The 11,394-nt window shown below is 44.5% G+C and overlaps 1 protein-coding gene across 1 annotated transcript; it reads right to left on the bottom strand.

Annotated features, from left to right (window-relative positions):
• Window positions 1–1,696: 1,696 nt before the first annotated feature.
• On the bottom strand, window positions 1,697–3,319 carry LOC144695317 (claudin-3-like). The gene has a single exon (XM_078566220.1). It carries the CDS (start codon window positions 2,457–2,459, stop codon window positions 1,827–1,829), a length of 633 nt encoding a protein of 210 aa, XP_078422346.1. The 5' UTR covers window positions 2,460–3,319; the 3' UTR covers window positions 1,697–1,826.
• Between the last annotated feature and the right edge of the window lie 8,075 nt (window positions 3,320–11,394).

The raw sequence follows: 11,394 nt of genomic DNA, 5'->3' as shown, positions 1-11,394 counted from the left end.
AGTGAACATCCCCATTTCTGACCTTATGATGGAAGGTAGGTCATTGATGAAGCAACTGAAGATGTTTGGGCCAAGGACACTACCCTGGGGAACTCCTGCAGTGATGTGCTGGAAGTGAGATGATTGACCTCCAACAACCACAACCATCTTCCTTTATGCTAGGTATGACTCCAACCAGTGGAGTTTTCCCCCTGATTACCATTGACTCCAGTTTTGCTAGGGCTCCTTGATGTCGCACTCGGTCAAATGCGGCCTTGATGACAAGGGCAATCACTCTCACCTCACCTCTGGAGTTCAGCTCTTTTGCCCTTGTTTGGACCAAGGCTGTAATGAGGTCAGGAGCTGAGTGGCCCTGGCAGAACCCAAACTGAGCATCAGTGAGCAGGTTATTGCTAAGCAAGTGTTGCTTGATAGCACTGTTAATGACCACTTCCAACTATTTTACTCTATTTAGTGCCAAGTGTGAGATTGTTCTCTTTGGGGAATCTCACTCCAGACTTTTGCCAAAACCAGATTATTTTTTCTTTCATGGGATGTGGGTGGCACTGGCAAAGTCAGCATTTGTTGCCCATCCCTAATTGCCCTTGAACTGAGTTGGCATTTCAGAGAGCAGTTAAGAGTCAACCCCATTGCTGTGGGCCTGGGGTCACATGTAGGACAGCAGATTTCCTTCCCTAAAGAACATTAGTGAACCAGATGGGTGTTCGCAACAATTGATGATAGTTTCATGGTCACCATTACTGAGACTAGCTTTATATTCCAGATTTATTAATTGAATTATGGTGGGATTTGAACCCAAGTCCCCAGAACATTAGCTTGGGCCTCTCGGATTACTAATCTAGTGACATTACCACTGCACCACCATCTCCTCATTTACAAACTCAAAGTGTAGCCTTGGTCTGAAGTTCCATCAGTCTAACACTGGGATCTCCTATGTTGCCCCCATCAATCTAGGTTGAGACCCTACAGGCAGAATAGCCACTGAGGCTGATAGATTGTTTTTATTGTTAGGCAAGGTATAAAAGGTTAAGGATCAAGGTGTGGCATGTGGAGTGGGGATACAAATAAACCACGATTCCATTGAATGGTGGAACAGAGGAACATAGGAACATTGAAGCAGCAATAGGCCATTCAGCCCTGCTCTGCCATCCAACCAGACCTTGGCTGACCTTCTACCTCAATGCCATTTTCCTGCACTGTCCCCATATCCCTTGATACCTTTAATATCTTGAAATCTGTCAATCTCAGTCTTGAACATGCTCAATGATCGAATCTCCACAGCCCTCTGGGACCGAGAATTCCAAAAGATTCACCACCCTCTGAGTGAATAAATTCCTCCTCATCTTGATCCTAAATGGCCTGCCTCTTAGTTTGAGACTGTGCCCCTGTTCTGGGAATGAGTTACCCCAGTTCCTGTGCTCTGCAGATAGACTTGGCCTAATAATTAAATTGCTTAACATAATCTATTTGAGCGTGCTAAATCAGAAAGACACTCTGCTGCCTGCACTTTCAAACCTCTACTGCTAAGAAGCCTATATTAAATATGTTTTTTACTAAGTTGTGAGCTGTACTGAATCTCTGAGTTGCATTTAATTAGACATTCTGATTGCTATGTAGCTTAAACCAGATTATAAACTTTTATATATCTATCTATCTATCTATCTATATATATATATATATATATATACATATATGACTGAAAAGCTAAGCGGACAATATAGGATTACAACAGTTTTACAATTGAGGATCCCTCAATTTCCACACTGTTGACTGTTAATCTCCAATACTCTTCAGTTAGAAGGTACCCCAATTTCTGTGCCATTTCTCTACACATAATGGCTCTCACTGTAGCCTGCTTGCCCACGAGCGTAATGTGTTGGAGTTGTCTGTGTTCTCGATCTGTAACAGGAGCTCCACAGAAGCCCGCTGGCAGCAATGAAGAGGACGCCAGCCGCCATGCCAATGTACAAGGATGGCCCCAGCTCCCTCTTGACAGCATCGGGAATGGATACGCTGTGGAAATCCCTGATTATGTTGCTGGCGTAACACGCCACCGGGACGAGCTGCAGAATCCCCGTCACCGTGAAGATGAAGCCGGCGGCCGAGATGAGCCGGCCCTTGCAGGGCACGCTCCTGACCAGCTTGGTCCAGCTAGCCCCGGCGATGCTCACCAGGATGCCCAAGGCCCCCAGCACCCCCGCGGTGGTGGTCAGTGCCCGCGCCAATTGGAGCTCCTGGCTCAGGATCAGCATGGAGTCGAAGGTGTTGCAGACCAGCTCGCCCGTGCTCTGCCACATGCAGTCCATCCACAGCCCCTCCATGGTCTGCTGGGCGGTCAGGATATTGGCCCCTTGGAAAGCGGGCACCTTCCACAGGGGCAATGTGCAGGTCAGGATAACACAAATCAACCCATTCACAGAGAGGAAGAGGCCAGTGATCTCCAGCATGACAGGCTCCATCCTGCCTCCTTTCTCTTTGGTTGTAGCAATATGTCCTGGGTACAGCAACCAAATCAAATTCCCCTCTCAGGTGTCCCACTGAGCACCCAACTCAACCTCAGAAAGGCAAAAAAAGCCCGATTCTCAACGCTTTTTTGAAAAAGAAAATCTTCACTTTCTTAAAGCCAAATAGACGAAGATGTCAGGCTTGAGAAACGTTAGTTCAGCTCCTCTCTCTACAGACCGGGTGAGTTTTTCCAGCACTTTCTGGGTTTTTAAAAATATATATTTCAGATCTCCAGCACCCGCAGTATTTAGCTGTTGCTCCTTGGCTGATCTCACCTCCAGAAACGAGTCTATTCGCCCAGAATTTGCATTTTTGCGGAGCTGTCAAGAATTTCGCGTTAGTCTTCGCAGGAAGAGTAATTCACTCTTTTAAAAAGAACAAGTCACAATGTTTAAGTTCAGGCAATGACTTTTTTTTTAACCCAGGGTCTCAGGTTAAGAGTTAATGCCCGAAGCACCTTCTCCCCTGGGTGTCTATGTTCCACAGGCCGTTCGCTCTTCACTCTAATCCATATGTAACTCGGCGTTAGCTGCACTTTGACTGATGACCGCCTGGAGGCAGGCAATGGATTGACCCGTTCAACTGTGTAGAGTCTGCACCCAGGAGGGAATGGGGGGTTCTTCCTGACACTTGTCCAATTTGAACCAACAATATCTGATTCTTCAGTCTCCTGAAGTCTCGGGGAGGCTTCTCACTGTAGAGTCTTCATGCCATGCTTTTTCTATATCAAAAAAATCAAAATCTGTTTTATAATCTCCCCACTCCTCATCTACTGCAGTGAATTTATCCTAAACCTAGTTCCTTCCCATACAGTCTTCGGATGACTTAGAAAAGAGCTGATGTCTTTTCAAATGTGTTTCACTGAATCCAGAGTCCGCCTTGAAGAGGTCTCACTGAGGGTTGTTTTATGTGGGTCGCTCTCTCTCTCTCTCTCTTCCTCTATTTTGCCGCTCAGGAGACCTGTCGGCGTTTATTTATTTCTCAAACCCGAGCAGAACCCACTGCAGGACTGATGACGTGACTTTTCCCAGCCTTACTTTATTTTTCCTCTGCTTCAAGATAAGGGATTGCTGAGAAATTCCGAGAAGCGTTCACCACCCTGGAGATTCCAGTGCTCCCCTCCACCACCATCCGCTTCCAATGGTTCACGAAAGCCAACATAGGAGTGAGGCAGCCTGGCGTTCCCTCACATACATTTACGTCAGTCGTGTATTTCAAAGGCAATCTGACATCTCAATAAACCGCATCTCCCCCACTTGTGGGATGAATAACCTTTTTTTTAATTAAAGAGAAGGGGTTGCCGTGACAAATCATCCTGCCTTCACTCCTGTCCTCCTATTCACTAGAGTGAAAGGCCAGAGCTACACAATGTTCCTTCTGCTCCCTTGTTACCCATCCAAGTGCACATCTTTGTGAAGCTTCATGCCTCTCTGACTGTCAGATTCCACGCCCTCCCCCCCTGATTGGCCATTACCCTCTCTCCTGAAACTTAAGGTTGGAGTGGGTGATGCTGGGAGCAGGTGGGCATGGCCAGCATCAATGCCATGCTTATATGGGCACCTATTTGGGCATGTTCGCTGCATCCCATTTCTGCCTACCTACAGGAGGAGGGACGAGGGGGAAGGTTTCAGTGTCTGAGACCAAAGGTGTTGGCTGCTGGAAAGTTTAGCCCAAGGGGTCACGGGCTGGAACTCCACCATGAAGCACACTGCCACATGGCTCAAAGTCAACAGAGTGTGAAGAGATGGAAATCTTTGTACCACTGAGGTTAATGAGCAACCATTGACAAACGAGCCACAATGAAGAGACAATGCATGTGACCACCGTGTGAGTACAGCCGTGATCATTAGTCTAGGGTGCCCCTGCCACATCCACCACTGATTCTGACTCCTGTGCTCGTGTTATCAACAACACCACAAGCAAAGCATTGTTTCCATGTGTAGTCAGCATACTGAAGAAATAAATACAAATGTAGCTGATCCAAGCCAGAGGATGGTCACAAACATATTCTCTTGGTATAAAAAATGAATTATGAAGAAAGATCTCGGAGAATAAACTTCTTATTTTAGAAAAATAACATCATGTTTAAAATGTATGATTTCTTAATGTTTGCCCCTCCACATATAATGATAGAGAATAATGGATGTCAGCTGTGCTCTGGCCCCTTGCTCAAATGGTTACTTTACAGAATGAGCCTAGTAAATATTCCTAGGCTATTCAATCATTGCAGCATCATACCTGAGCGATCAAGATCTTAATGGGCTTCTGCATAAATGTTCCTTTCATTCTTTTCTCTTTGTTTTGTCATGGGATGTGGGCATCGCTGGCAAGGCCAGCAATTTTGGCCCTTCCCTAATTACCCTTGAACTGAATGGCTTGCCAGGCCATTTAAGAGGGCAGTTAAGAGTCAACCACATTTCTGTGGGTCTGGAGTCACACGTCGGCCAGACCGGGTAAGGGTGGCAGATTTTCTTCCCAAAAAAGGAAATTATTGAAACAGATGGGTTTTTACAATAATAGTTATCACAGCCACCATTACTGAGACTATTCCAGGTTTATTAATTGAATTTAAGTTCCACCAGCTGCTGTGGTGAGATTTGAACCCATGCCCCCAGAGTATTAACCTGGGTCCATCACTATATCACTATCTCCTTTTCCCCTGCCCCATATGGTACAATGATGAGCAGTGAGAAAACTGCTGGCTTGCCATTTCCTCAATTAGCAACATGCAAGCCAATAACAAAATCCCTACCAGCACCTTGGCTATGGTCATCCAACACACCAATAGACCTGTAATTAAACATGTGAGCAGTGTGGCTCAGTACCACACCAGGGCAGTTAAAGTTTGAGTGTTTTAAAAGAAAGGAAATAGTAATTGATGGACTGGACAAAGTTTGCTAGTTTGTGCAAAGTTAAAAGAAGAGAAACAATGGGTTTGATTATTAATTGGCAACCCACAAGTTTTTACTCTGGTTATTGTTGACTTTGGGAATAGCCATCATCCAGTACAGGAAATGTTACAATGGCTCAGTCGCAGAGGAGACTTTGGGCATTAAGACCTTATATGATGTTTTTTTTCCCTTTATTCTTTCACAGAATGTGGCCATCACTGTCAAGGCCAGCATTTGTTGCCCATCCCAGTTGTCTGGAGCCATTTCAGAGGGCAGTTAGGAGTCAACCACATTGCTGTGGACCTAGAGTCACAATGTAGGCCAGACCAAGTAAGGATGGCAGATTTCCTTAGGGAACATTAGATTTTCTTAAGGGACATTAGTGGACCTGGTGGATTTTTACAAAAATTGATAATAGTTTCATAGTAACTACAACTGAAATTTTTAAGTTCTAGATTGTATTAACTGAAGTCAAATTCTACCAGCTTACTATAGTGGGATTTGAACCCATATCTCCAGAACACAGGCCTGGGCCTCTAGATTACTAGGCCAGTGACATTACTACTATGCCACCATAACCTGAAAGGTTAATTATAAATTTTCTCTCTTATCCTTAAGATGTTGGGTCTTAAGAACATAAGATACAGCAGCAGGAGTGGACCATACAGGCCCTCGAGTCTGCTATGTCATTCCATACAATTATGGCTGGTCTTCTGCCTCAACTCCACTTTCCGCCCGCTCCCCATATCCCATGATTTCCTGAGAGATCGAAAATCCATCTGTCCCAGTCCTAAATTTACTAAACAGTGGAGCATCCATAACCCTCTGGGGTAGAGAATTCCAAAACTCTCAGCAAAGACAGATTCCTCCTCATCTTAGCCCTAAATGATCAACCTCTTATCCGTATTCTGTTCCCTTGTTTCCTAGATTCCCCAGCCAGGGGAAACAACCTCTCGGTGTCTATCCTGTCAAGTCCCCTTCAACATTTTTGATGTTTCAGTGAGATCACCTCTCATTCTTATAAACTCCAGAGACTAAACCCAATTTTCTCAGCCTCTCATCATAGGGCAACGCTTTCATCCCAGGAACCAATCTAATTCATTGTACTGCCTCCAAGACAACTCTATTTCCCTTAAGCTCCTTGCTTAAGATGCAACTTCACGGGTATCAACAGTCTTCACTTAGGTTTCACCAGTCGGCATTCCTTATGCATGAGTGGGTGCTAATCAAATATTGAGAGTATCACAGTCGAGTATTGTTTTTCATTCTTTCATAAGATGTGAGTGTCGCTGACTAGGCCAGCATTTGTTGCCCATCTCTAATTGCCCTTGAGAAGGTGGTGGTGAGCTGCCTTCTTGAATTGTTGCAGTCCATCTGGTGTAGGTACACCTATAGTCCTATTAGGAAAGGAATTCCAGGAAGGAGTTCGAAGGAATGACAATATAGTTCCAAGTCAGGATGGTGAGTGGCTTGGAAGGGAACCTGCAATTGATGGTGTTCCCAAGCATCTGCCGCCCTTGTCCTTCTAAATTGTGGTGGTTGTGGGTTTGGAAGGTGCTGTCAAAGGAGCCTTCAGGAGTTCCTGCAGTGCATCTTGTATATGGTACACGCTGCTGTCACTATGCATCGGTGGTTGAGAGAGTTAATGTTTAAGGTTGTGAATGGAATGCTGAGCAAGTGGTGATGCTTTGTCCTGTATAGTATTGAGTTTCTTGACTGTTGTTGAAGCCATGCTCATCGAGGCAATTGGAAAGCATCCTGTCACATTCCTGACTTGTTCCTTGTATGTGGCAGACAGGGTTTTGAGGACTCTCTTCTGAAGGTGGTCATTGCCTGGCACTTGTATGGTGTAACTGTTACTGCTGTTTATCAGCTCAAGCCTGACTGTTGCCCAGTGCTTTACTGCATATGGGCACGGACTACTTCAGCAGCTGAGGTATTGCGAGTGGTGTTGAACATTTTGCAAGCATCGACGAACATCCTCACTTCTGACCTTATGAGAGATGGAAGGTCATTGATGAAGCAGCTAAAAATATTTGAGCCTAGGACACTACCCTCAGGAACTCCTGCAGTGATGCCCTGGGGTTGTGACGGCTAAAGCTGAGGTAGCTGTGAGAGTCAGTGGGCGTGTAACATTGCTAGACAGTCTATCACCAGAAATGGAGACAGGGAGGTCAATGAAGGGAAGGGAAGTGATGGAGGTGGATCATGTGAAGGTGATAGAGGGTGGAAATTGGAAGCAAAATCAATGAATCTTTCCAGGTCCAGACAAGAGCATGAAGCGGCACCGATACAATCATTGAAGTACCAAAAAAAGAGTTGTGGAAGGGGGTCCTGAGTAGGACTGGAATAAGGAATGTCCCACATACCCCATAAAGAGACAGGCATAACTGGGGCTCATGCGGGTACCCATAGCCACACCTTTTATTTGGAGGAAGTGAGACAAGTTAAAGGAGAAGTTGTTCAATGAGAGAACAAATTCAGCCAGACGCAGGAGAGTGGTGGTGGATGGGGATTGTTCGGGCCTCTGTTCAAGGAAGAAGCAGAGAGCCCTCAGACCATCCTGGTGGGGAATGGGAATGTAGAGGGATTTTGACTTCCATGGTGAAGAGGCCAAGTTAGGGCCAAGAAACTGGAAATTGTTAATATGTTGTCGGACATCAAAGGAATCATGAATATTGTAGGAAGAGACTGGATAAGGGGAAAGGGAAAGGAGTCAAGATAGGAAGCAATGAGTTCCGTGGGGCAGGAACAGGCTGACACAGTGGGTCAGCCAGGTCAGTCCTTTTGTCAATTTTGGGAAGGAGGTAGAAAGGAAATAGGAGCTCCTCACACCCCGCTTCCTGTAAGGACTCTAATCCATTCTCTCAGTTCCTTCGCCTCCATCGCATCTGTTCTGATGATCCCACTTTCCAAAACAGCGCTTCTGACATGTCTTCCTTCTTCCTTAACTGAGGTTTCCCCCAACTTTGGTTGACAGGGCCCTCAACCGTGTCTGACCCATCTCCCATGCTTCGCCGTCATCCCCTCCCCTCCCTCCCAGAACCATGATAGGGTCCCCCTTGTCCTCACTTTTCACCCCACCAGCCTCCACATTCAAAGGATCATCCTCCGCCATTTCACAGAGTGCTGACCTTTGTTCTGCTGTTAACAAATTCTGTTTTCTTATCTCTATGGCACCATCAGCTCCTTCCTTAGCCTTCACCACTCCCATTAACACTCCCATTGTCTTTTGTCCATGACATCTTTGTTTATCTCTCCTTGGCCCCCATCTATCGCTGGCCTTCTATCCTGCTTTGCCTGCTCCAGCCCCCTACAACCGTATAAATTCTATCACATTTTAACTTCTCTTTAGCTCTGAAGAAGAGTCATTCGGACTCAAAACGTTAACTGTGTTTCTCTCTCCAAAGGTGCTGCAAGAGCTGCTGAGTTTTTCCAACATTTTCTGTTTTTGTTTCAGGTTTCCAGCATCTGCAGTATTTTGCTTTTATCTTAACACCACAGCAATATGGACCAAGGACTTGCTGGTCTCTTTGACCTGGTTTAATGCCTGATTCACTCATTAAGCTACTGAGGTAGTGGCTCCCTGATTTGAGGCAGAGTGTTAGGGAACCAAACTCACTGCTTTGTTGGAAAATGCCTTCCTTCAAAAGATATGGCAACTGAGATTCTGTCTAATTGTTCAGGTGAAGTTTAAGGGATCCCCATGGGTTATCATGTAGGGATCTCTCCCAATGTCCTGGCTAATATCCCTTCCTCAACAAATTGGGCATTCATCTCATTGATTGTGGGATCTTGAAGTGTTCAGAAGAGTTTAATTGTATAAATTAGTGTAATCACACTTCAATCCAATGCTTTGCATACTAAATGTTTTATGACATATCTGAGACATGTGATAAGGCTGTATGTAAATGCAAGTCTTACTTTATATTAATAGTCGTTTGGTAGTAGAGAACTTGATTATTGTTGCGTTGTGGTTGAATCTTTTCATTTTAAACTCATCAGGGCAGAATCACAAGAATGTCAAATCTCAAAGGGAACAACAGTTTGTACTGCGTGGGAGTAGGGTGCTGACTGGTTGGCAAGTGGACTCTGATTGGTCCAGATGCTGCCCTGTAGAATGCAACAGCGGGAAGTTACCCCCAAGCTATTTAAATTAATGTTAAATTATTGGGGTGTATAGACAATCTATCAGCTTTTTGTCTTAAGCCAGCAGCTTCTTCATATATCTGCCTGACTACTTTTTTCCATGGTGGGACATTCATTACAAAGTTTCTTCAATAGTTTGGTCCAGAGGCCATAGTTGATTGTGAGATGCACAAACAGGGCGGTAAGGGAGAAAATTAACATGACCCTTGTTGCCGTAACAACAAACCCAAGCAAAGAGTGTAAGCCATTCATCTATCTCTTCTAATTTGTAGTTAGTCATTGAACACCCTGTTCCTAGCTGACACAATTAATCTTTCATCCGTATCTTCTCCTTTATAGTTGGACAATCTGTTCCCAGATGAACAAATTGTATTCAGTCAACCATTAAGAGTGAAGATGACTTGGGACTTGGTGGTATTTAGACTCAAATTAAACTCAGGCTGATGGATGAAGGATTTCTCTGGCTATTGGCTGAACAAACCCTGTGCTAAATGGGCAGCCTGCTCCCAGCTCCACAGGAAAACAACTGTGAAAAATCCCTCATCATTAGCAGATACTGAAATTGGAATTCTCTACCCTAAAATGGATGTTCAATTGTTGACTATATTCATGACTGAGACGGATAGACTTTTGGGCCTTTTTTTATTGTTTTACAAGATGTGGCCATCGCTGGCTAGGCCAGCATTTTTATTGCCCGTCCCTAATTGCCCTTCAGAATGGGGTGATGAGCCACCTTCTTGAACCGCTGCAGTCCATGTGGTGTAGGTACACCCACAGTGCTGTTAGGGAGGGAGTTCCAGGATTTTGACCCAACTTCAGTGAAGGAACAGTGATATGTTTCCAAGACAGGATGGTGAGTGGCTTGTAATCAATATTAAGTTGAATTTCTAATTCTGTCTCCTTGTCTTATCACAGTTATTATACACTTTTCCATTATGACAGAAATTGCAGAGCAATTAAAATTGGGGATGGTCAAGACTAGGGTTGCCAACTTTGATTAAAGGTATTCCTGGAAATTTCATCGCATGACTTTGCCCCACGCTCCAGCCATTAGTCGGCCAACACATCCATCCTTGTCACGTACTGTCTTCCTATGCCAATTTGAAAGCCAAAAATTAAACTCATTATCCAATTGGATGTCAGCCAGACAGCCTTTTCTTTCCACCCCTTTTTCAATATTTTTATATCTGGTAAAGAGAAATGTTCAAAGAAAATGATGAATAAAATCCTGGAACTTGATCTTCAATTCCTGGACACCCCAATCCAATCCTGGGGGGTTGGCAATCTGGAGAGAGAGGCCAACATTAGAGGAGTGCAGTTTGCTTGAGGGTTGTCAGGCTGGAGGAGATTACAAATATAGGGAGAGGGAAGGCCATGGAGGGATTGTACTGAGTACAAAACAGCTCACAACAATATGACATTAAATTTCTGATCTTGAACCATCCCTAGAAGTACTGATGATTGGCATATCTTTGGGCTCTAGCCTGGCTGGCAACTTTATATACAATTCTTTCTCAATGGTTTAAAAACATACTTAATAGTGTGCCTGAAATATATTAATTAGATGACACTGTTTATCTTCTTTTCCTCTCTGTGGGTGGTTTGTAAGATTCTTTGCAGCTTTCTTCTCCATCAGTGCCAGACTCAGGACAGACGATATAGCTCTCCAAAAGCAAAGAGCATCACTGCAAACATTCATTCATCTCTGCAGCTCATGAGGCTGCAGTGAGGTCATGATTGAAGTCAAATGTTGATGTCTTGAATCTAATTACCTTTATTTATTTCCAAAGTGAATCGAAATTTAACCTGTCAGTTCAGCTCAATTGGTAATATTTACAATTCGAGGTTC

Source organism: Cetorhinus maximus, chromosome 21, assembly GCF_964194155.1.
Source record: "Cetorhinus maximus chromosome 21, sCetMax3.hap1.1, whole genome shotgun sequence".
Classification (NCBI taxonomy): domain Eukaryota; kingdom Metazoa; phylum Chordata; class Chondrichthyes; order Lamniformes; family Cetorhinidae; genus Cetorhinus; species Cetorhinus maximus.
This window is presented reverse-complemented; position numbering and strand designations above follow the sequence as displayed.

Coding starts and splice junctions, on each gene's coding strand:
- LOC144695317 (XM_078566220.1), bottom strand. CDS start 2,459: ATGGAGCCTGTCATGCTGGAGATCACTGGCCTCTTCCTCTCTGTGAAT.